The sequence below is a fragment of the Cydia fagiglandana genome, chromosome 23, assembly GCF_963556715.1.
Source record: "Cydia fagiglandana chromosome 23, ilCydFagi1.1, whole genome shotgun sequence".
In the NCBI taxonomy this organism is placed as follows: Eukaryota; Metazoa; Arthropoda; class Insecta; order Lepidoptera; family Tortricidae; genus Cydia; species Cydia fagiglandana.
The window spans coordinates 541,116-566,675 of record NC_085954.1 but is presented as its reverse complement, the minus strand read 5'-3'; the positions used below and the strand labels follow the sequence as shown (position 1 = coordinate 566,675).

Below are 25,560 nucleotides of genomic sequence, written 5' to 3'. Positions count from 1 at the left end.
CATCTGCCTCCATGCATGTGCTTATTTATGTACACTTTATAGCCACCACAGTTTGTCTGCCTATCGGGTTACTCGCGGACGGTCTAGAACGCAAAATGACTAGTGTAACATTTTGCCTATATCACTTTTAGTCTACATCGCGAACGGTCCAAAACTCAAAGTGCCTACATCATTTTCGTCGTTTTATCTTTACGTTAGTGATGTCGACGAAGCCCCGCTGCCGCGGGGCTCCTATTCTGTGCTATTTGGCGTTCGGCCATTATTGAAGATAACTAACGAACCTAACCTGTGTGATATAAAAATATGGTCATTTTGCGTTTTAGACCGTTCGCGTTGTAAACTAAAAGTGATATAGGCAAAATATTACATTAGTCATTTTGCGTTCTAGACCGTCCGCGACTATACCTTTATAGTTACCTCATGTCTGTCTGCCTATCTGTCTGTTCGCAGTTTTGGTCTCAGAGTAAAAGTATACGTTTTTGATTGATACAAGTGTCGAGTAAATTATTATAATCATACATTCTATGAATTTAAACTGTTGTGAGACTTTACATTAAGCTAATTTTATGATTTAACTAACTTATTTTTAATTACTCTCGCGACATGTTTGAGAGAACCTAGTTCTCTATTTTAAGCACTAACAGTGCATGCGCAGCGATCACAAAATTGCATATTAAAAGGTATCTGAATCCCTAAAGTCTTTTCTCTTATCTTTCCATCCCCTAATACTCGTATTGTTTTGTCATAATGATCAGTTGTCCTGACACTAAAGACCCTAATTTTGGTTTCCCTATTATTGATTAGGTACTTATCCTAATGTTATTGAGCATATTTTCTTTTTTTTGAGGGGCGCAGTTCAAACCCTAACCTAACCCACTTTTGTGGCAGCAAGTTCTAAAACCTAACCATTTTTCAGAACCTTACATTATGGAAAATAATCGTTATGACAATCGATCGTTAGGGCATGTGCCCATTAGAACAAACCAGTTAGGACAAGTGACTTTAGGACAAACGTTGTTAGGGATTCAGAATGACATCCATATTGAAATAAGACTTGCAACTGGCCGCTATTTACAACTTTTCACTTAACGGACCAATCGCGTTAACCTCGATCGACATACTTAAAAACTTGCACATCCTTTTCCTTTTTTCATGAATAGATGGGTGAAGAACATCCAGGAATGTCCTCTGGCCAAACTCGCGGAGCAAAAACCGAGCCTGACGCCGCAGCACACGCACTCGGCCTCCACCGCCAGCCGCACCACCGACGACGAAGGTACGTGCCTAAGTGGTAGGCGTTCTGCCTATTTCACCTGACCGTTGTCTGTCTGTCTGTAATCAAATCTTGCAAGTTAAATTTGATCCACTTCCCGGTTTCCGATTAAGCTGAAATTTTGCATGCATGTATAAATCGCATGACAATGCAATATTATGGTACCATCGAGCTGATCTGATGATGGAGACAGGAGGTGGCCATAGGAACTCTGTGATGAAACAATGCAACCTAATTGTGTTAGGGGTTTTTAGAATTGTCTCGATGAGTATTAGTTGTCTGTCGTAAGAAAAGACAGTCAGCGATAAAAGCTTATACCAAAATTGAAATTTTTGCCAAAAAATTATTAGACTATGCGGTTTCAGTCGTACTTAGGACATTCAGCATGTCGATAACTACATCTACATATAGTCCGTAAGTAGTATTAAAACCCATGTAACTAAAAGTGCCTAATTTTTTTTTTTATTATTATTATGCATGGGTTTACTCATGGCCACAGACTAGCCGAGGCGTAGACGCTAATAATTAATAATAATTACCTTTGAGAACAACCTAACAAGGTATAGGTATAAACAGTAAAACATAAGTATGTAACGAACCGTAACTTCATTAGCGCGGAACATTACCAATAATATTCCCCGGAGTGGCAACTATTCGGGCATTATCAGGAATTTGGTCAGGCCGTGTATTCCCATGTGATGCGTCAAATGGCGTTCTAACAGTTTTAATCTTGTGTCGAAAGATGGCAGTAAATGTAAGTACTGTAGCTACGTAATTGACCATGAAAGTAACTCTATTCCAAATTCTCTTACCACTAAAGGCGGGATTGAAGGCGGGATTCCACCAGTGTGCGGAACTGCGGAACGAGCATTTTTGTACTGAATATATTTGTGCCGCACTCTGGTGGAATTCCGCCTTAATACGATAAAATACAATAGAACTCAAAAGCACTATACACAGTATACTAAAAGACAGATTAATTACCATTCTGAGGTATTCATTATATTCATAGGCATTAACCGGCATTGGCACCAGAGTCTAGGTCACGTCACGCATACAAAATGACATTAAAATTGGCTTTCTCTTTATAAGTAATAGTAAACTAGCTGTTTAGTATCACCAAAGAGAGCTATTGCCAAAGTAAATTGTGTAGTCACGGTACATTTACTGCCATCTATCGACACACGATTAAAACTTAAAATTAAATTGAAATTGTATAAATTAATCAAAATATGTTTAGGGATAAATGATTTTTAATTTTTATTGTTCCATACTGACCCATGTTCTTTCACTGATATGTGTTAAAATTGTTAAATATCAAACGGTGTTGTCAACGCCATCTAGCCGAGAATAGGTTCAAGGTATGGCGCCATCTATTCGAGAATGACTTTTTCTTGATTTCCGAGGCACGTTTTTTTCTTAGACTTTATTTATCTTATACGGAGTTACGAGTATCTATATTATATCTCTGGTATCACCTAGCTTAGGGTGACCTGTCCAATGTCATTGTGTCTCACTCTCTCATTAAGCAAAATGTGAGCGAAGGCCAGATAAAATTATACTTTATACCGAAGACATTAAAGTCCATTTTTTGTATCTACAGGAAGCAACGTATCCCGCAACCCATCCGACGCCTCCGAGAAATCCGCCGCAGCAGAAGAGCGGGACAGAGTTAGCGCCGAGAGGGAGAGGGAACGAGCGGTCAGCGCCGAGAGGGAAAGAGAGAGGGAAGCGGAGAAACAGGAGGAGGAGAAAGAGAAGGAACGCGAGAAGGATGAAGTTGTTGATAGGGAGGATAAGCATGTGTGAGTATTGATGTTGTATGAAATAATTTTGCTACGTTGGAAAATTTCACGGTGTCGGCAGTAGCGTGCCTAGGGTTTTGGAGTAGGGCAAGCCGAAAGATATGTTTTCGTAATAACTGTCCAATCTTCACTCTTCGGGGTCAAATGCATCTGCTAGCGTGACGAGGCGAGCTAATCATAGCGCACGTCTGCTACGGAATGAATAATGTCATTTTGTATTTTGTTAGACAAATAGCTCGAGCTTGGTTTGTCGCTTTGAACATGTTTTTCTAGAACGCCGTCATATTTTGATAGCAACGATACAAGTTCCAAAAAATTGCCCCTATTTAATGAAGTGTTTGACTCATCGTGTCCTCTAAAAGGAAGTTCTTGCTGTGCTAAATGGCACACAATATCGACTAACCTCTGAAAAACACTACGATTGTTGTCAACACGCATGTTATGTTTTGATATTTCTTCTGATAATTGTCGCGACAAAGAGGCCTCGATCCTTTGTTTCCCAAAATTGCTAAAAGAAATCACTGCACACATATGTTTACCGGAATTCATGTGCCTCTTTATTGCTCCAGATAAATTATTTAAATCGTTATAGCCAGAAGTATTCCAAACGTTAATATCGTTCGAAAAAAATATGCAACACCAGCAATACATCTTATTTGTATGGGAACAACCAACAATCCAATGAGTTTTGTAGACGGCCCTACAGAAATTTCTCTTACGCGACTGACTTGACTGAGAAATACACAAGTCGGGTGTTGGTTTTGCCGCGGAAATTAGGTCCCGTTTTTCGACAAAGGTCAAAGACTTTACCTTGTTTTGGTTGACTAAAACGTGGACGCATTTCAAACCGTCACAAGGAACCACTTCTTGATCCATTGTTAACACTTATTAAACTAAGCGCCACAACGATGAACAAATTCACATTCACTATTTAATCAAATTCACTTAAACAAACTTTCGTTACTTTCGACTCGACCACTGACTCGGCTCAACTAAATAATAATACACTTGAAGTAAACGCGAACGCGCGCTGTGCGAACTTATGCAGCTAACTTCACACAAAATCCAAGCATAAATCGTCTTATAAAATTGCTATACATACCAACAAATAGTTACATCGTTCTTTGACGGTTTGTAGGCTGATAGTGCCCAGAGCGGGACGAAAAAGCAAGCACGGTTGCAAGCCAACGAGTGCGAGTTCGAGCAGGATAGCTAGAACATCCTCCGCCTGATTTAGTTCGCGCGGACGAGGCGCCACGCCGCGGCATAATTTTGCAACACGCTCGTGCCGCGGTTCGAGGCCGCTGTGGCTTGAATTTAATAATACGGGTTCGTTTGGCGCGCGATTTTCAAAATAATCTTTATTGATCTTATCACTACGTAATTTCGGTAAGGCAATTAGTTGCCTTAGGGCAAGCCCGGCTTTTGGGCTTGTATGGAAGTCCCGCCACTGGGTGTCGGTAGGGACTTGGATCCACTGGATCGCTAGGCCAGTGCTCTGCCATCTGAGCTACCAAGACCTTACCCAATACAGCGAATATTTCCACCATATATGAGCTTTAGGGACGCTAAAAATCAGTCGGTCATTTTAGTACTAAAAATGTATGATTGGATAGTAAATTGGCCATCCAACCGAGGTTTTAGTACCTGGGATATAAAAAACAAGTTAATTTTTGTGATTGAATTTGTTAGAGCCCGCCGGCCCACCATGTCCCGCATCTCGACGCACGAGGCCCCGCCGCCGCGGGCCCTCGAGCCGCAGGCCGCCGTCACCGTGAGCGCGGCGCGGGCTGAGCAGGCGCACACCGCCATCAGGGCTTTCACTCCGCAAGGTACGAATATCCTAATAAAAACCTCTGCCAGCGACTTCTTTAACCTCTTCCGGCCCATATATCCGTAGTAACATTTAACATTTTAAAGAATTAACTAATAATGAAAAATATGCTTAAAAAAGTACAAAATACTAACAAATAGAGAATATTACGCGAAACAGCGTAGGTAGCGCCCCTACCACTATCTGTCACAATCTGGGGGTCTACCGCGAAACAAGAAAATCGAAATTTCGTTATCTAACCTCTCTATCAGTCATGCTTATTCTAGCGATAAAGAGGCAGATAACTAACTATATGTCGATTAACTATATCCGCGTTTCCCGGTAGGGCCTTGTTAACAAACCGCCTTGATGCATCAATGTCATATTTTATTGTCTGTGAAAACCTGTCAAAAAACAGTTTAAGGCACAATATTTATAAGTTAGTCTATGAATTTACTAGAGTCGGTAGTGCTGCACTCTGGCGGTAGAACATTGCAATAATATCCCCTATTATTACTAATTGCATTGCAGAACAACTGCGTCGGCTAGACGAAGTGATAACCCGATCCCTGCGCGCCAAGAGCGCAGTGGTGGCCGAACTGCTGGGCGTGCCGGCCGACAGCTACGCGCAGGTGGCCGACCTGGCCGTGGCCGAAGCTTTAGGACAGTGTGGTGAGGCCATAATGCACATATTTTTGCGCGAAACTTTTTTTTTTAATTTATAAACTGATCACACCTGATGGAAAGTGAAGACAGAGCCTAATATGGAGCTGACCGGTTCAGTACTAGCCTATTCACTCTAGCTTTAAAGAGACCGAGGTCATATTTCTCAGGGAATACAGATGACGGGAGCGCATTCCATTTCTTAACCGTCCTTACCATTTCCCTTTCAGCTTGGATAAAAATGCTTTCGTGTTTCCGGTTGTCCTTTAACATTCTTCCTTAGGATGAGGTCAAAAATCTCATATTTGCCGATTCATTTTCCTTTTTTTTTTCAAAAATGGGGGTTCTCGAGTTCTACAGCTCACAGAGCCACTAGTCATTACATGTACTTTTGGTAATACTTTCAAGTTGAAGCTGATGATTATTATTTTTTGAGTGTAGACTTTTATTGACAGATACATCAGGCGAATTAAGACTCCAACGCAGCGTGAGCAACGAGGAACCTTCGGAAATACACACACTGCTTCTCGCCGCTCTCACGCAAGGTATGATTATTTATTTGGGGGGGGGGGGGGGGAGCCGCCTGAGGGGCCAAAGACGAGAGTCCTTGCTTTTATTTATGAAATTATTTTTGGCTTAAAAACTGCGATTTAAGGAAACTCCATCATGGACGACTGGAAAGGGAGGCCCAGACAGTGTCGGACTCTTACGGACTAAAAACCTGAACCCGCAGTTTTTAAACGGCTCTCTGTTTTAATTTTTATAAATTTTCATCAAAAAAGAAGGGGAGGGTTAGGGGGGAAGAGAAAAAGGAAGCTTAACTACCCGTTAGGTCCTTACCTCAGCCAGTGCTGCAAGGCCGGGAGAGATATGAGAGAGTATGATTATATTATCCTGTAAGGTTCGTAGTATGGGAAACATTACCAGTTTAACTCTTTACCACGCTAAGGGATATATATTTCCCACATACGGCGCTTCAAACATGTGTTCTATTTTCGATGGGTAAGACTGATTGTCATTCGATTGTCATTTTTGTAAGGCTGCTATTTAACTGATCACCAGATTTAGTAAAATTTAATACCAAAAAAATATATTTTACCACCCTAAAATAATGAATGATCACCAAAATTATAACACCATTTTAATGTGATATGATTACCAATTTTATTACATTTTACTATCCTTTTAAAGGAAATGACACCAAACTAATCATTATCAACCCAAAAATTGTAAATAATTACCAAATTTCAAACCCCATTTTAATGTGAAATGATAACCAAATTTTTCCATCTTACTATCCTATTAAAGAAAATGACACAAAAATAATCATTGTAAACCCAAAAATAGTAAATGACCACCAAAATTAGAACTCCATTTTAATGTAAAATTATAACCAAATTATTAAATCTTGCTATCCTATTAAAGCAAATTACTCCAAAATAATCATTGTAAACCCAAAAATAGTAAATGACCACCAAAATTGTAACCACATTTTTATTAACAATGTGCAAATATTTAATATAATACTATATAATTTTTAAGAAAAAAAAACCGACTTCCATGGGGGCCGGTGAAAGATTATTGTAGTTGGTACACTATGTAGAAAAGGAGGTAAAACCACCCACTTTTCTACTAGCATTTCGCTTCTGTATAATGGCTCCTCTACAGGATGGGCCAACGCCGGCCACTCCAAGGGACGCAGCCATGCGGTAGAATGAGATAGCAATATCACTTGCTCCCTCTAACGCATAAATGCGTCCCTTGGAGTGGCCGGCGTTGGCCCATCGTGAAGAGGAGCCATGAGGGTCGTAGTTCTAGCCTAACCTAACCCACTCCTCAGATAGCAGTTCGGTTTGTGCGGATCGCAGTTCGAACCTAATCAAACCCACTTTTCAAGTAGCATTTCGTTTCTGTAAGGCTCGCAGTTCTAACCTAACCTAATCCTTGTTCGGTTCTGTGAGGATCGCAGTTCAAACCTAACCTAACCCACTTAATGGCGCATGCCGTGCGGTGTACGGGGGTTTAAGCGGGAGGGGCTAGTAAGATTGGCATCATCGTACTTTATACCTACATTAATTTTATGATAGGTAATCATAGTTGTTTATTTACTTAAGGTATCATAGTGGTTTTCTGGGTCAAGGTCCGGGTCCGAGTCCGGGTCCGAGTCCGGGTCCGAGTCCGGGTCCGAGTCCGGGTCCGAGTCCGGGTCCGTGTCCGGGTCCGTGTCCGGGTCCGTGTCCGGGTATGTGTCCGGGTCCGTGTCCGGGTCCGTGTCCGGGTCCGAGACCGGGTCCGAGTCCGGATCCGAGTCCGGTTCCGAGTCCGGGTCCGAATCCGGATCCGAGTCCGGGTCCGAACCGGATCCGGGTATGAGTCCGAGTCCGGGTCCCAGTCCAAGTCAAAATCGAAATTCGTAATCACCAAACGTGTACCATGCGTCATTGAAGAGTTCTGTTCTGGTCATCATCAGCAGTTCCACTTCATCAAATGCGACAGTTTTTAATGTAAATGCTTGATGTTATGATGAAAATACAAAAAAATCTATACGTATGCCTTTAATATTTGAGGAGTTCCCTCGATTCCTTATGGATCCCATCATCAGAACTCGAGCTTGACAAAAATGTGGCTTAAAAACTTAACATGCTTAACGAACATAACGAAAAGGAAAAATTGCCAAACGTGAACTATGCGTCGTTTAAGAGTTCTGTTCTGATCATCATCAGCAGTTCCACTTCATCAAATGCAACAGTTTTTAATGAAAATGCTTGATTTTTTTATGTAAATACAAAAATCTCTATACGCATGCCTTTAAGATTTGAGGAGTTCCCTTGATTCCTAATGGATCCCATCATCAGAACTCGAGCTTGACAAAAATGTGGCTTAAAAACTTAACTTGCTTAACAAACATAACGACGAGGACAAATCGCCAACCGTGAACTATGCGTCGTTGAAGAGTTCTGTTCTGATCATCATCAGCAGTTCCACTTCATCAAATACAACAGTTTTTAATGAAAATGCTTGATTTTCTGATGTAAATACAAAAATCTCTATACGCATGCCTTTAAGATTTGAGGAGTTCCCTTGATTCCTCATGGATCCCATCATCAGAACTCGAGCTTGACAAAAATGTGGCCTAAAAACTTAACTTGCTTAACAAATATAACGAAGAAGACAAATCGCCAACCGTGAACTATGCGTCGTTAAAGAGTTCCGTTCTGATCATCATCAGCAGTTCCACTTCATCAAATGTCACTTTTTTGGGTGTATATGCTTGATTTGTTGATAAAAACCCAAAAATCACTATATGTATGCCTTTAAGATTTGAGGAGTTCCCTCGATTCCTCATGGATCCCATCATCAGAACTGGGTTTTGACAAAAACGGGACCAATCTGTATGCATATACATTCAATCAAAAAAAGAATTTTCAAAATCGATCTAGTAATGACGGAGATATGGAGTAACAAACATAAAAAAAAAATAGTACATTTCGATGCTAGTGCGGAAGGTATGTCATTACTTCACGAGTACCGAGATATCTTGCCACGAGCCGCAGGCGAGTGGCAAGACTCGGGACAAGTGAAGAATGACATTTCCGCACGTGTATCGAACGACGTTTTTTAATACAGTTGCGAAAAAATAAGAAAAACATTGTTAATCGTACACTAAACAAAAGTGGTAACAGTGACAGCTCGGTTAGACGTCGTCTTTAAGTATATTATATCTCTGCCGCCTTAAGAAAAAAAACCATAAGTGACAATTTTTGTGAAATTGAGTTTTTGACACCCTCGAAATCAGGAAGAAAAATGTGATTTTTCTATCTAACAGTTATTTCTTTATCTCTAACAGGTCACGATTTAGACAAGCATAACTACACGCCATTTTGGTAAAGTTACTGCCTTTTTGAGAAAGAAAAAGCATAAGTGTATATTCATAGACAGAAAAGTACTAAATTGACGACTTGTGTTTTTTTCCTTTGTCTTGAATTTGAGCCGAACAATTATTTCACAAGAAGAAAAATCATAATATTGGTTTTCTATAAAATTTCTATGTAAAAAACCCATAAGTTGACAGAAGTGTTCATTCTTGTTAGTATAAAATAATTATTAGTCATAACTCTTGGGAATCTGAAAAAACATAAGTTGCACGTTATGTTTTTTCTATCTCGTATGACTCTTCCTTATGCTTTTTCTGCTTAGTGTCGGTTGCAAAAAAGTAAACTTGTGCTTTATTTATTAAACGTTGTGGTCAGTTATGCTTTATCAGGCTAGTAGGTAGTCCCCCTCCGGTCCCCTATAAGGACAGATTTTGGCCGGTTCACTCCTGGTTACTTTCCTTCGGAAGAGGTTGCGCGTACGACGCACGTATTAACTACTCCTGTGCCTACTTCAAAAAATATTAGAAGTGTGTGTGATGTGTAAACGTGATTGTAATAAGTGTCAAAAATTATTCGTAAGTATACTTATATCCATGTTACGTTTCTCATCTTGTCGCGTATTCCAGATTTTGCCTATATTTTTGAATAACTTTAGGTATATTTGTCGCGGTCATTCTAGTAGGTAACTGCGTTAAGGCTTGGCACGCGTATTCAAAATACCTATGCGTATCTGGAATTAACATTATCTGTTTATTTATACACCGTGAAATTTTAGTGGTTGTTTTCCCGCAACGAAATGATTCTGCTATCGATATACAGTCGATGTGTAATCTTTTTTTTAAATAATGTTAAGAAATGCCAGATTTATAAATATGTCGAACGAAACTCGAAAGTGACCTAACACCAGTAGTAGCACTGCAGTAGTACCTACCTAATTCTTTTGAGTGAATGAAACAAAATAACCTAAAAAGTAGTTCCATTTATTTTTCCTTCACACATTTTACGTGCAGTTAGTTTGCAGATCCTTAAAATAAAAGTAAACATAATAACATGTTAAGATCAAGCTTTTAATGATCAAAAACTTAAACAAACACTTAAACTTCCCGATACCGCAATAATTGTTCGAACTGCAATCCGCCACGTTCAATACACAATCACCTCTGCCCTGTGCATGTGCTGGCGTTTGAAACTGCCCGTGGTTAAGCAGCCGCTGTGTTGCGGCGACAATTATTCGTCCGTGTGGAACTTGGGGGTTTAAAATCCCCCGAAGACGCAGCGACTGTAAATGGTCCGGTTCCGCGTAAAGTCGCCGGACGGCGTGGGAGTCGTAGTTAACCCTAGCGTACAGCTGCACCATCGCGACGTACTCTAAATTAGAATATTCGTAATGTCGATCCATTTTACTAGAAATAGCAGTGATGACATTGACAGGATCTGTTATCACATTAGTTTAATAAGCAAAGAGGATGTAATTATTCGATTTACCAAAGTTGACACAACGTAATGGCAATCATCAAACTAATAAAAAGGTTTTATTTCAACTGTTAAACGTGAAGGAACAGTCTAAGTAAATTTGAATTTCAGTTGTCAAACAGTAAAGCACTCTAGCCTGTTACACAGTTTAAAAAAGTAACATGTGCTTGTTTATTTGTTTATCTGTTTACAATATCGGGAACTGTCGTCGACTTGCAGTTTTAGTGCGTTACTATTGTTTTTCGATTGTTCGAGTTTAGGTTTTTTTTTGTAATTTTTTTTTTTTGGAAAACAGTTTTTTTATAAATTTGTCTATCATAATTCGAAAGTACTACCGATAGCAAATCGCCCTGCCGCGGGAAAACAACCACTAAAATTTCACGGTGTATTGGTGTTAAGTAACTTGTTTATTGAGACTGCTGTTGAATACTTATCTAAAACATATTGTAACTCTAACCACGAATTTAAGGTACAATGGTTTAAAATAACGTGGCTTTAAGTTTCGTTCCTATGTGTGATCACTCCAGCACCACCGAGCTTTATGCATATTGTAAAATAACACGTACAGTTTTACATTGGCATATGGCTTAATTTTAGTATGAGATACACCGCCCAATGTCATGCTTGTTCATGAAACAGGCATTTCCCAACTACTTGTTTTTCCTTATTTGTTTCATGAGTATCGCTTTGTTGTTATTTTTATGATTGCAAGTTTTGTTATAATGAAATAAATTGATAATTTTCTGAATGTTTGAGCTGTATTTTACATTCTAATTTTAACCATATTTTATTCTAGAACGCAAAGGCTGTTTGTACTTGCTTCTTGGCTGTGGGTGCGTTTTTTTTGTTTTGGTTATCAGATTAATACTAACGATGCGGCAGTCGTCCAGGAGCAGACGGTTGCTTCTTAGGGCCAGATGTAACATTCAAGAAAATAATGTCTAGCCACAAACATCACCAGCATCTCAATAAATTAAGGACTAGTACTTAGTACAATCTACTTGTACCTCATTTCAGTTTTGTATTAAATTAAGACATTTTAAAGATCTCTAATAGCATTTGTACTTAGGTAGTGCAATCTAATTGTGCATTTTTTTAGTTTTATACACGGTGTAACATGAGGAAACCGAATAATTCTAACAGCGTATTCCTGATCATATTTGGAGACAAAAATGTCCTATAAACTTTTTTGAAATTCGCTTAGTTTCACAGATAATATTAACTAAAAAAAAACTAGTTTTTATTGTTACAGTAAAAGGTTTTTTTGATAGTGATGTTGCTGCTATGGGACGTAGTCTACATATCCCTATTGATAGATGTTAAAAAGTAACAAGTAACACTTTGCAAAAAGTAGGTTTTACGAAAAAAAAATTAAAAATCAATTTTAAGTGACAAGTTTACCAGTAACATTTATTTATTATGTACAAATACATTCCAAAAAATTGAAAAAACAAAACAAAAATATTACTTTTTTACGAAACTGACCTAAACTCGTATTAAATTTTTTCCTTCTTTTGACCTCAGAAATGCGTGGTTAAAATTATGCGGTTTCCTCATGTTACACCGTGTATTACATTATTAATCAAATATCTCTAAAATATCTCATTTGTTTTCTTTTAATAAATAATTCTGAATCTTTATTGTATTTTTATGGACTCCTTTAACGAGATAAATCATAATTTGATATCGTCAACTAAGCATAAAAAACATAAAGTACCCAATTGTGCCTTTTCAGCTTCGAGATCGGTCAATAACATAAGCACAACTGTGTACTTGTGTTTTTATTTCTTAGACATCGTAGTGCAAAACTAACACAAAAACCATAAGTACACACTTATGTCATTTAATGTTAGTAAAGATATTTTTATTTTATTTATATCACGAGGCAGAAACTATTTTTTCTAAATATCTTATTTAAATAAAAAGATAATCGAATAATTTACAACGCATAAAAATTCTACACAATCACTTTGTTCATTAACAAAAGTTTCAACTTTGTACTTTGAATTTAACCTATTTGAACAGGAATGCAAAGTTTTATGGCTTTTTCTCGAAACTTACTTTTTGTCAGTTATGGTTTTTTTTCTTAAGGCGGCAGATCTATGGGCGTTTGGCAGCTATTCCGTTCCATTCAGTCAACTTATTAAGAACGGAATTTTCAATATTGAATATTAAAAAATAAACGTGTTATAATGATGAAGAGGTAAGTAATTAAATATGAAATATGTAATATTTTTCGTATTCTTCTTACATTAACGGTAGGTTTTTATGCTGATTACGACGTTTAAAGGAAACTAATATTAACACTCATCGATAAGTAGTCGTGAATTGGAACAAGTATAAATTTAAAAAAATTGGAAAAGTAAAAAGCACTAGTTCGAAATAACCAACTTTCCGCACGCTAAACAGCTACGTAAAGTAGCACTTTTTGAGCAACTGTATTAAAAAAAAACATACAACCGAATTGATAATCTCCGAGGTTCTTTGAGATTTGGAAGTCGGTTAAAAATTAATTAATCCACTTCGTCACCTTTTTCTAGTAGCGCTTTATTTCTGTAACAGTTGCAGTTCTAACCTAACCTAACCCATTTTTCTAGTAGCATTTGGTTTCTGTAAGGGTCGCAATTCAAACCTAACCTAACCCACTTTTCTGATAGCATTCCTTTTTTGTAAGGGTCACAGTTCAAACCTAACCTAACCTAATTTTCTAGTAGTATTCAATTTCTGTACGGGTCACAGTTCAAACCTAACCTAACCCACTTTTCCAGTAGCATTTCTTTTCTGTAAGGGTCGCAGTTCAAACCTAACCTAACCCACTTTTTCAGTAGCATTACTTTTCTGTAAGGGTCACAGTACTCACAGTTAAAACCTAACCTAACCCATTTTATAGTAGCATTGGCTTTCTGTAAGGGTCGCAATTCAAACCTAACCTAACCCACTTTTCTGATAGCAGTTTGGTTCTGTAAGGGTCGCAGTTCAAACCTAACCTAACCCACTTTTCTAGTAGCATTTCGTTTCTGTATGGGTCGCAGTTCAAACCTAACCTAACTCACTTTTCTAGTAGCATTTCGTTTCTGTATGGGTCGCAGTTGAAACCTAACCTAACCCACTTTTCTAGTAGCATTTCGGTTCTGTGAGGATCGCAGTTCTAACCTAACCTAACTCACTTTTATAATAGCATTTCGTTTCTGTAAAGGTCGCAGTTCAAACCTAACCTAACCTACTTTTATAGTACCAGTTCGTAATTTTGGCATCAGGTTACTTTATTTGGTAATATGTATAAATTTTTTGGTAATCATTGTGGTTAATTTAGGTGAAAATATCGCATTAATTTGGTCTTCAAGATTTGGTGATCATTAATGATTTTTGGTGATCATTCAATATATTTGGTATTTGAATAAAATTTGAAGGGCAGTCGTAATTAAAACGGTGGTACTTTTGTATTTTTAGGCCTTATTTTTTTGGAGTTCAGTAATTTTTTTTGGTAAGCATGATTTTTTTATTTAGGGTACCAAAGTATTTTTTGGTGGTCATTATATTTGTAGCCTTTTTGTAATGTCAGCTTGGGAAAGGGTTAAACGTAATAGGGAATATTATGAGATACTCCTTATGAACCGTCAAAAATATTTATTACTAAGGTGACAGTGAAATAATTTTTAACTAGTTTTCGTAATTTTTTCAAGAACTGAACAAAATAAATTTTTTGTTCGTAAATTTGATGTTTTGGTCGCTGAACTCTAGATTTAATAAAATATGTGATTATTTTCCAGCCAACCAACTGACAGAGTCCCTGACGCGGGCCCTGAATGTGAACGAGGCGGCGGCCGTGGCGGCGCGCGCTCGCGGGCGGTGTGACCGCTGCGCGCGCCGCCCGCTGCAGCGCAGCTCCACGCTGAGAGCTGACAGCAGAGACGCTGCCGGTGAGACTACTGCACTAATACTGAACGTGAACGAGGCGGCGGCCGTGGCGGCGCGCGCTCGCGGGCGGTGTGACCGCTGCGCGCGCCGCCCGCTGCAGCGCAGCTCCACGCTGAGAGCTGACAGCAGAGACGCTGCCGGTGAGACTACTGCACTAATACTGAACGTGAACGAGGCGGCGGCCGTGGCGGCGCGCGCTCGCGGGCGGTGTGACCGCTGCGCGCGCCGCCCGCTGCAGCGCAGCTCCACGCTGAGAGCTGACAGCAGAGACGCTGCCGGTGAGACTACTGCACTAATACTGAACGTGAACGAGGCGGCGGCCGTGGCGGCGCGCGCTCGCGGGCGGTGTGACCGCTGCGCGCGCCGCCCGCTGCAGCGCAGCTCCACGCTGAGAGCTGACAGCAGAGACGCTGCCGGTGAGACTACTGCACTAATACTGAACGTGAACGAGGCGGCGGCCGTGGCGGCGCGCGCTCGCGGGCGGTGTGACCGCTGCGCGCGCCGCCCGCTGCAGCGCAGCTCCACGCTGAGAGCTGACAGCAGAGACGCTGCCGGTGAGACTACTGCACTAATACAAATACCAATGTCAACTGCTCAAACGTTAACTGAAAGAAATCCCTGAAAGGGATAAGTTCGCCTTTGTACTAAAGATGTGTGTTCTTTCATGTTTTATGTTTCTTTATGTACAGTAAAATGTTTTACTACTACTACTGTTTATTTCTTAGAATATTACAATAAGTGCTATATTCTGCCTCTATCGGCGTAGAAATATTTCCGTGTAAAAATCATTCAACTGTCGTCTCCGATGTGTCGAAAGAAAGATTCTATAGGTAATTGCGAAAATTTCCACATGATCAAATTTCAGGAACTGCTAACGAATTCCTTTAGGAACTGAAATATTCCGTTATAAAAATATTTTTATTTTTTCCGATGAAATCCTTAAAAAATTGTTTATAAATTCCTCCATTTGTCCCAATATCGACTAAATATTTCCTGAACTTTCCTATTTTGAAATATTATTAATAATTACTTTTTTTCAGAACCACCATCACCCCCGCGGTCCCCGGGCCAGCTGGACTCCCGGCTGGACGACTCAGTGTCCATGCTGGACACCATCTCGTCACTAGAGAAGGAAGCCTCGTTCGACATGCTCAGCGACCTTGAGCCACAAGAGCCTAACGCCGAAGACGCTCTAGGTGAGTCCACTCTTCAAACCAGCTAGCTGGACTCCCGGCTGGACGACTCAGTGTCCATGCTGGACACCATCTCGTCACTAGAGAAGGAAGCCTCGTTCGACATGCTCAGCGACCTTGAGCCACAAGAGCCTAACGCCGAAGACGCTCTAGGTGAGTCCACTCTTCTAACCAGCCAGCTGGACTCCCGGCTGGACGACTCAGTGTCCATGCTGGACACAATCTCGACACTAGAGAAGGAAGCCTCGTTCGACATGCTCAGCGACCTTGAGCCACAAGAGCCTAACGCCGAAGACGCTCTAGGTGAGTCCACTCCTCAAACCAGCCAGCTGGACGACTCAGTGTCCATGCTGGACACTATCTCGTCACTAGAGAAGGAAGCCTCGTTCGACATGCTCAGCGACCTTGAGCCACAAGAGCCTAACGCCGAAGACGCTCTAGGTGAGTCCACTCTTCTAACCAGCCAGCTGGACTCCCGGCTGGACGACTCAGTGTCTATGTTGGACACTATCTTGTCACTAGAGAAGGAAGCCTCGTTCGACATGCTCAGCGACCTTGAGCCACAAGAGTCTAACGCCGAAGACGCTCTAGGTGAGTCCACTCTTCTAACCAGCCAGTTGGACTCCCGGCTGGACGACTCAGTGTCTATGTTGGACACTATCTTGTCATTAGAGAAGGAAGCCTCGTTCGACATGCTCAGCGACCTTGAGCCACAAGAGCCTAACGCCGAAGACGCTCTAGGTGAGTCCACTCCTCAAACCAGCCAGCTGGACGACTCAGTGTCCATGCTGGACACTATCTCGTCACTAGAGAAGGAAGCCTCGTTCGACATGCTCAGCGACCTTGAGCCACAAGAGCCTAACGCCGACGACGCTCTAGGTGAGTCCACTCTTTAAACCAGGCAGTTGGATTCTCGGTTGGACGTCTCCGTGTCCATGCTAGAGAAGGAAGCTTCGTTCGACATGCTCAGCGACCTTGAGCCACAAAAGCCTAACGCCGTAAGGACTTATACCTAGGGCGTCTTTCTTAGGTAAGTCCTTGCTTCAAACCAGGCGGCTGAAGTCTTGGCTGGCGACTCCGTGAAAAAAGTAGTTTCTTTCGATATGGTTACTGAACAATCAGAATGATTACTGAACAATTAGAACGGAGTCCTCGGATAGGTTAAACAAGTTTGTCAGTAGCAAAGCGCGAAATTCGAATTTTCTTTGTGACGATTATAATTCGGCCCTATATTTTTTTAAATTTGCCGCTTATTTCTAGTGATGTAAATGGCTTAACAGAGTATATTTGTTTGACAGAGAGCAACGCGACGTCAGCCTCGCTAGCGGCCTCGCTGCTGCCGCTGCACGCCGGCCTGCAGCGCACGCTGGGCCGGCTGCTGGGCGCGCTGCCCGCGCTGGAGGCGGCGCGGCGCGAGCTGCGGCGCGAGCTGCCCGCGCTGCGCGACGCCAACGACGCGCTCAGGCACGCCGCGCCACGTCAGTATATACATTATTTAAGTTAAAAAAAATAATGTACAAAAAAATGTAAAAATAGTGTGCTTGAACAAAAAATTGTCACTTTGATCCCTCCTAGCAGAGAGGAAAAGTGCCACTTTGATCCCTCCTAGCAGGCTCCTAAAAGCTCTTTTCCGAACAGGTGATGTGAAAGTAATTTGTTTTGTATTCTTAAGAGGGAAGTAATAACACGTACTCGTCCATACAAAAAGATGTTTTATGTAATCAAAAAAAGAAAACGTTTTTCCACTTCTAAATATTTTCTTACGTTATTTATGGGTTTTTATTATTCACTCTAACAGATTACCAGCTTACCGAAGAGATCTCCTACCCCGCCAACAGCCTGGACCAATCGCTACAGGTTTGTAGTTCACTTTGTAGTCCGACAAGAAAGTGTAGAAAATTATTGAAGGCGCCACTTCTAACGTAACTGTCACACTTTTGACGTAAAGCGATTAACATCAATAAATTGCTCTGATAATTAAATTAAGATTAATTACGATTCATAAGAGCTTGTTGCTAGGCCTACATGAATAAAGTATATTTTGAGTTTGAGTTTAACCTTTCGTATACCTATGTCAAAAATTTGCCACTGAATTAATAACCTTGAAATTGTGTATCACAGTCCAAATTGTGTGTATACGGGACAAGCCATACGAAAGGTTAAAAATGGCAACAATTTAGTATGGATTGTATTTACGTTTTATTTAATTTCTATTATTTTAGATTAGATTAGATGATTTATTTCATGAAAGACAATTACATAATAAATTTGCATTGATGTCAAAAATATAAGAATTTCTATCATGATCGTCAAAGTAAAATAAAATAAAAATGAAAATAATAACAAATAATATCTCCCAATTAGAATCGTCACTACATAACAATATAAAAATATAAAAAAATTATATCGCATTATACAAACACTTTTAAACAAATGTCACCACAAACAACAAAAACACAAGATGATTGGGTTCTGTACCCAAAGGATAAAAACGGGACCCTATTACTAAGACTCCGCTGTCCGTCTTTCCGTCCGTCTGTTTGTCACCAGGCTGTATCTCATGAACCGTGATAGCTTAGGCAGTTGAAATTTTGTATGTATTTCTATTGCTGCTATAAGGCCGGTTTTTTTCCAACTGTTGTACTAATGTGACCTTTTTTTTGCAGGACCAACCGAGCAACGGCGGGTGATGGCGCAGGCAGTAACTGCGAAGAATCTGGCTGGACCACGGACTATTTGAGGACGCGAACAATCAAAAACAGCGCCTACCGACAAGGTCGCATTTCACATACAAACTTTATGAAAACCACTTCTACATACCTGGTTTTCATATAATAAAAATAGCGATCTAAAGCTAGGCCGCATTTTTCATACAGAATCTATGACAGGAGCGGCTTTCTTAAGTGCGTTGCGCCATTGAGAAGATTTCAGTGGCTTAGTGACCTTCATATTAACAATGTTATTGATTAAGATTATTGAATTGTAATGGAATTTTGTCAAATAACACATAATAATGGAATTTACCCGTAAATAAGATGTTTTTGTAAGATCAATATCAATTAAAATATCATATATTTAATCAATAATATTGTAAGTATGATAGTTTTAGCGAAACGCTCGAAATGACTTTTAATTATTGTCTTAAATATAAAAATATTAATATTTCGTTAATACTTGTTCCGTTAACTTTTCGAACTATTTTTGTAATTGTTTTTATCGATCCGATCCGAGTCGAGCCTTTGTATATTTTGTAATAATTTCTTAGCTTTACTCTTGTAAGTACGAAATTAATGTAGTATTAAAAAAAAGAAAGTTTTATTTTTATGATTCCATACATTATGTGATCTGCCGCATATGTGCGTTTCTTTATGATAATTTTCCAGAACGTTCTATTTAAGTTAGTTCATGTAAATATACCTTTAGAGCGACTATATGTTTTATGTAATCTAAATTTTGTAAAAAAAATAATCAAAAAAACTATATTCAGTGTATTTTGCTGTTTTGTATTCGGAAGTATTACTCGACAATATTATATTGGATCATTAAATTATGATTAGATAATTGTAAATGCACAAATTATGAATTTTTTGACTGTTATGTATGTCGCAGTAGATAAACTAAAGTGCCCTACAACCCAGTACCTTGTATATGCCATATTTAGTAGTGATATACCAAGCAAGTTTAAAAACATTCTAGGCATCGCCTTTTTGAGTGTGATATTTATTTAGCAGGGTTACTTTATGAACACCTTTTACAAAACATGAATTGACGACAAGTCACCCTGTATAATTGTAACAGCTAAGATCATCCGTACATATTAAGTATGAAATTCCATATAGCAAGCGATTTTATAAATGTATACACTTAATATACGAAAATATATATTTTATACGTAAGCTAGGCATCCGATCCCCTCCATTTTCCGAATATTTGTATGTTTGTATGTTATATAAAGAGCTTTTAGGATTTGAGAATTAATTGGAATTGTACTTGCATTCGAATCATTATTGTAAGGTAATTAACTAATAAAATACATGAATAAAAGTAAAATAACAGGCCACGTTTGCATTTCCAAGATGGCTGCCGTCAGGCGAGCCCGCTTCAGCTTCACAACCGAATATATATTGTAATACATAGTTAGTGGTATAAATAAATACCGTTACATACAAATGTATCTGTGAGTTTCATTTAATAACCTTAGAAAACATTTTGCGTGATATACAGGGTGTCCCAAGACTATGGGACATCAAGGGAAAGTACCTTAAATATAGGATATTTTGCTGAAAGAATACATTATTTTAATTTAAAAATTAATTTAAACTGCATTCATAGATTTTTAAATAATTACGTGGATGAACCGGGAATCGAACCCGCTACACGAGAAAAGAAAATTATGGTCTTCCTTTTATTTCTGACAGTTCTTTAGCAAAAAATAATCCTTATGATGAATCCTTTCGACCGGTATGACTTTTCTTGGTCTAACTTTATTTACGTAGGTTGCCCTGAAAGTTTCGGGAATTGCATACTTAGGAACGTATATTTGACATGTGTTATACCTCTTTGTTACAAGCATAGTCTCATTATTTGAAAACACTGGCCACTTAGAAAAAAAAAACAATGTTCTATTTTCAATTGTTTTTTAAAGTCGTTGAGTCGCTGGTGAAAATGGAGCTGTCCCGCGAAAGTTTTAGAGCAATGATTTATTATGACTTTAAAAGTGGATTAACACAACAACAATGTGGAGACCGATTGACTATTGCTTTTAGTAGTGAAGCACCTTCGAAGACGACAATATACAGGTGGTATTCGGAATTTCAACGTGGCCGTGTGTCTCTTGCGGATGACGTACGTGAGGGTCGACCGAAAACTGCCGTTACCGATCAAAACATCGATGTTGTTCGCCAACTGATAAAAGAAGATAGGCATGTTACATATCGGGAAATTCAGGAGACTTTAGGCATTGGAATGAGTCAGGTACAAGTTATTTTACAGCAAGAGTTGGGCGTGCGGAAGTTGTTTTCCCGGTGGATTCCTCACTTGTTATCTGACGACCAGAAAACGGTCCGTGTCAATTGGTGCCACAAAACCCTAAAAAGATTTAATGGAGGAAGCTCAACTGCCGTTTTTAGTATTGTGTCAGGTGACGAGTCATGGATTTATGCATATGAGCCTGAATCCAAAAACCAATCTCGAGTATGGGTTTACGAAGACGAGCCGAAGCCAACAAAAGTTGTTCGTTCTCGCAGCACGATCAAAAAAATGGTAGCCACGTTTGTCTCCAAATCGGGTCACGTGGCGACTATTGCTCTTGAAGATCGAAGAACTGTCAATGCCGATTGGTATATAGGCGTTTGTTTACGCGTGTGTTTTTGCTGAACTGCGAAAAAATAACCCTAAGGGCCCCCCCACATCTGGCGTCTTTCGAGCGTCGGCGTCTGTCGGCGTCGGTCCAGCGCTATGGAAAATGACGTCGCTGCGCAGTTGCGTCGACGCTGCGTCGACGTTGCGTCGACGTCGGCCATAGAATTGTAGACGCCGACGCTCGAAAGACGCCAGATGTGGGGGGGCCCTAACCGCCGTATTATACTACACCATGATAATGCCAGCCCTCATACTGCTCAGAAAACAAACGACTATCTGAAGGGCGAAAAAGTCGAATTACTGGACCATCCTCCGTACAGCCCCGACACCTAAGTCCCAACGATTTTTTTACTTTCCCGAAAATAAAGAATCGGTTGCGTGGTCAGCGTTTTCAGACCGCGGAAGAAGCAGTCCACGCTTATAAAATGGCCATTTCGTCAACCCCCAGTTCAGAGTTCAATAACTGTTTTGAAAACTGGTTTCAGAGAATGAAAAAGTGCATTAAACACAAAGGAGAATACTTTGAAAAACAATAAAAGTACTTTTATTTCATTTAAACGCGTATTTTTTCCAATTCCCGAAACTTTCAGGGCAAACTACGTATTACTGAAAAAAAAACTACAACAATAATAATTAAGCTTAGTTTATTTTCATTAATAACTTAACCATATTATTATTATTTTAACCATGACGATAGTACATCAAACAGATATGTACAGTTCTCTATTTTTTTAAGTCACTTAGGTATTTGAGCAGTTAGGTATTTGATAGTATCGTAGCAACATTTTTATACAAAATAAATACGAAATATCTCTACAAAAATAGTCCTTCAAACCGAATATTGTCACAAGTGAAATATCCAGTTACTTGAGTAAGAATCCAGCAACGACGACCCATAGACATACGAGACTAGCGAATGTAGTGGTAGCTGACGACCGTTCCCCGGTCATGTAGTATTGCATATGACTCAATACAGCACGCTTGGCGCGAGCCAGCTCTTCCGTCTCGCTTGATGCTGTTGATCTGGAAAGAGAAAGAACGATCACTGGTTTAGAAACGACAAAATATATACCTGTATAACCTTAGTTTGAAGACATACAGGGGTAGTTATTGGGGAGATGAGACAGTTTTGTTTCTCAAAACAAAAAAATACTTTTTATAGTCTGTATCTTTAGGTATTTAAAAAAAAGTAAACAAACAATTTTTAAATTTTCGGGTAGCTATAACATTTATTAGTTAATCGACCAAATATGTACAAAACCGCCTGGGTCACTCACTGAACGACCTGACTTTATCTTTATATATTATTTGATCATGTACCTAATGTTTTCAATTACCCTCAACTGGATCGAGCCATTTGAAATGAAATGAAATGAAAAATATTTATTTCGAGCAACTATGGACTCATACAGATTTTGTTAGTAGACTTACGTTCCTAATGTTAGTACCTAATTAACTATTACAATATAAGTATATACACTGCTGGAAACATGCATTTCGCAGCAGTGTCTCATATACGGGCAGTCAAGTCTGTCCGCTATCACACACAGGATAGGGTTGGGGCTGGCCCGCACCCGGCGCACCAGGGATGTGCATCGTTTGCGCATAGTCGCATAAAAGCAGTCACATTTGAGGGTAGATTTTGGTTACTTAAAGATACAGGGTATAGGTCTGACAAACTACATTTCAATCGCATGTGTCGCATTAGAGTCTTGCCAGCGAGTCGTGGCACAAAAAAAAAACGCGGAAATTTCAATAAAAATCGCACCTGGCAATAAAATTACTATGAAATTAAATGACAGCTTGAAACTGACAGCAGCTAGGTTAGGTTTTTGATACGAAAAAAAGTTGCCATATTTTTTTTTTAAATAGCTTGTGACACGACTCGCTGGTCAGACTCTAGGCCCCATAGGCGCCCAGGGGTTAGAACACTAGCAACAATCACTAAACTATCCGAACTGAAATAATTTTATAGCACTTACTGTACTGCCCGGCAATGCGAGACCGTAGGCACGACATAAACAGGCGCCATCTCCGTCGCATGGGTGACGTTGGGCCCCATCGGCGCCCAGGGGTCCAGGCCGCCGGCCACGGTTACCACGCCGTCCGGCAGATGGCGCCCGGCGAACAAAGCGTTCGTACGCCATACGCCGGAGGCGAGGAGTTCCTCATCAAAGCTGGAATAGATTTAAATAAGTATTCTTGACAGAAAAATATATTTTTGATAGGAACTTTTAATAGTTAAATAAATAAATAAAATAAATAAATATTAGGGGGCATCTTACACAGATCAACCTAGCCCCAAACTAAGCAAACCGTGTACTATGGGTGCTAGGCGACGATATACATACTTATAATTATAGATAAATACATACTTATATACATAGAAAACACCAATGACAATAGAGCCAAGAGAGATTCAATATAGCCAAGTATTTAAATATTCAATTGAGTATTTGTGTTCATCACACAAATGAATGCCCTTACCGGGATTCGAACCCAGGACCATCGCTTTCGCAGGCAGGGTCAATACCCACCAGGTCAGACTGGTCGTCAACTTGGTTGACTTTATTTTTCTTTCAACAGGCAACTAATGCTCATCGGGACAATTCTAACAACCACGAACACAATTAGGTTGCGTTGGTTTATCACAGAGTTCCTACGGCCATCTCCTGGGTCCATCAGCTCGACGGTACCACAATGTTACATTGTCACCCAACTTATTTACACGTGTATGTAAAGTTTCAGCTCAATCGAACAATGGAAAGTGGCTCCAATTTAGCATGCAAGATGTGACCCGAAGAAACATACAAACATTGCAAGTTAAACAAAAGCTTGTATACATGAATTAATATAAATTTAATTGGAGTAGCACGGTAGTCCTTTAAGAGAACGAATTGATAAGAGTGTTCGGGTGACACTTAGGTACTGATGTTATGCGGGGTGAGACAAGACTCTACTTTGTTATGATTCAAACATCGTAAACATTGAAAAATATTTGCATACACACTCTTATCATTATAATATTATACCTACCTCAAATCTTATGGTCTGCAAATGGAACTCTCTCTCTGCACATCTGGTGGAAGTAAAGTACTCCACAGTAACAGTGTTGAGGATCGGCTGTTTGTTGTTGGTGGTTGTTATACCAGCCATATTCTGCAGGCCTAGTACCAGTAGGTACTGTAACTATGCATACGAGTAGTATACTCACTATGACGAGAAGAAGTCTCTGCACATCTGGTGGAAGTACTCCAGAGGGATGGTGTCGAGGAAAGGTTGGTTGTTGCTGGTGGTTGTCTGGTACCAGCCGTATTCTACGCAGGTCTGGTACGTCCAGAGTCGCACTGTAACAGAAAAGCGACACATTTATATACCTGCTGCCAATTAAAAAAAACACGCTGGTAGCCTAGCGGTAAGAGCGTGCGAAAAAAAGCGCTAGTGGCCTAGCGGCAGTAAGAGCGTGCGACTTTCGATTCGGAGGTCGCGGGTTCAAATCCCGGCTCGTACCAATGAGTTTTCGGAACTTATGTACAAAATATCATTTGATATTTACCATATACTTTTCGGTGAAGGAAAAGAAAACCGGAATAATCCCAATAAGACCTAGTTTCCCCTGCGGGTTGGAAGATCAGATATGGCAGTCGCTTTCGTAAAAACTAGTGCCTACGTCAATTCTTGGGTTTAGTTGTCAATCGGACCCCAGGCTCCCATGAGCCCAGCCGTGGCAAAATGCCGGGATAACGCGAGGAAGAAGAAGACCTGCTGCCAATTTTTAGGAGCCTTACTAAAAAGCTAGAACCATGATAATCAAACATCAAACATCAAACATCAACATTTATTCAGCAAATAGGCCACAAGGGCACTTTTACACGTCAACATTGAATTTACATAAAAGCAAAAATAATAACATCAACAATTTTATAAAATAAAACTAACAATTCAATCTAACGTATTACAATTACTAAGAGATGTATATGGTCTCTTAATGTCGAATTACATTCAAAATACAGAAAAAAAAACACACACAAAAAAAAACTATAATATTTAGAGGTGTAAATGTCTCTAGGTGTCAGAACTATAAGATTATATAGTTTATCAAGTTATCCTTAGAGATGTATAAGGTCTCCAAGAGTCAATATCCTGTATAATTAATACATTCATTAAAAGAAAAGAAACATACGAG

The 25,560-nt window shown here is 39.7% G+C and overlaps 3 protein-coding genes and 1 long non-coding RNA gene across 4 annotated transcripts in view; 3 read left to right on the top strand and 1 right to left on the bottom strand.

Moving 5' to 3' along the window:
• The window catches only part of LOC134675738 (uncharacterized), a 272,173-nt gene extending 256,131 nt beyond the window's left edge, over window positions 1-16,042 (top strand). The window contains exons 29-35 of the mRNA XM_063534048.1: window positions 1,161-1,276; window positions 2,877-3,078; window positions 4,771-4,910; window positions 5,423-5,563; window positions 6,010-6,099; window positions 14,673-15,374; window positions 15,861-16,042. Coding sequence (XP_063390118.1) covers window positions 1,161-1,276; window positions 2,877-3,078; window positions 4,771-4,910; window positions 5,423-5,563; window positions 6,010-6,099; window positions 14,673-15,374; window positions 15,861-16,042 — 1,573 coding nt within the window. The remainder of the gene's footprint in view (window positions 1-1,160; window positions 1,277-2,876; window positions 3,079-4,770; window positions 4,911-5,422; window positions 5,564-6,009; window positions 6,100-14,672; window positions 15,375-15,860) is intronic.
• Window position 16,043: 1 nt separating this feature from the next.
• LOC134675737 (uncharacterized) lies at window positions 16,044-17,517 on the top strand. The gene is made up of 2 exons (XM_063534047.1): window positions 16,044-16,316; window positions 17,312-17,517. Exons 1-2 carry the CDS (start codon window positions 16,073-16,075, stop codon window positions 17,515-17,517), a joined length of 450 nt encoding a protein of 149 aa, XP_063390117.1. The 5' UTR covers window positions 16,044-16,072.
• Window positions 17,518-17,799: 282 nt separating this feature from the next.
• Window positions 17,800-20,187, top strand: LOC134676030 (uncharacterized). The gene is made up of 2 exons (XR_010099868.1): window positions 17,800-17,870; window positions 18,680-20,187. It is a non-coding gene; the product is annotated as an uncharacterized LOC134676030 (long non-coding RNA).
• A 2,050-nt stretch (window positions 20,188-22,237) lies between these two features.
• The window catches only part of LOC134675736 (putative serine protease K12H4.7), a 55,033-nt gene continuing 51,710 nt past the window's right edge, over window positions 22,238-25,560 (bottom strand). Inside the window, exons 10-12 of the mRNA XM_063534046.1 lie at window positions 24,589-24,721; window positions 23,357-23,551; window positions 22,238-22,397 (exon numbers count right to left, since the gene is read on the bottom strand). Of these exons, the coding sequence (XP_063390116.1) occupies window positions 22,238-22,397; window positions 23,357-23,551; window positions 24,589-24,721 (488 nt within the window). The remainder of the gene's footprint in view (window positions 22,398-23,356; window positions 23,552-24,588; window positions 24,722-25,560) is intronic.

Bases quoted from the DNA above. Each gene is read 5' to 3' on its own strand.
- LOC134675737 (XM_063534047.1), top strand. From the start codon at position 16,073: ATGCTGGACACCATCTCGTCACTAGAGAAGGAAGCCTCGTTCGACATG. The intron at 16,317-17,311 runs GTGAGTCCACTC...TTTGTTTGACAG, and splicing joins TAACGCCGAAGACGCTCTAG to AGAGCAACGCGACGTCAGCC.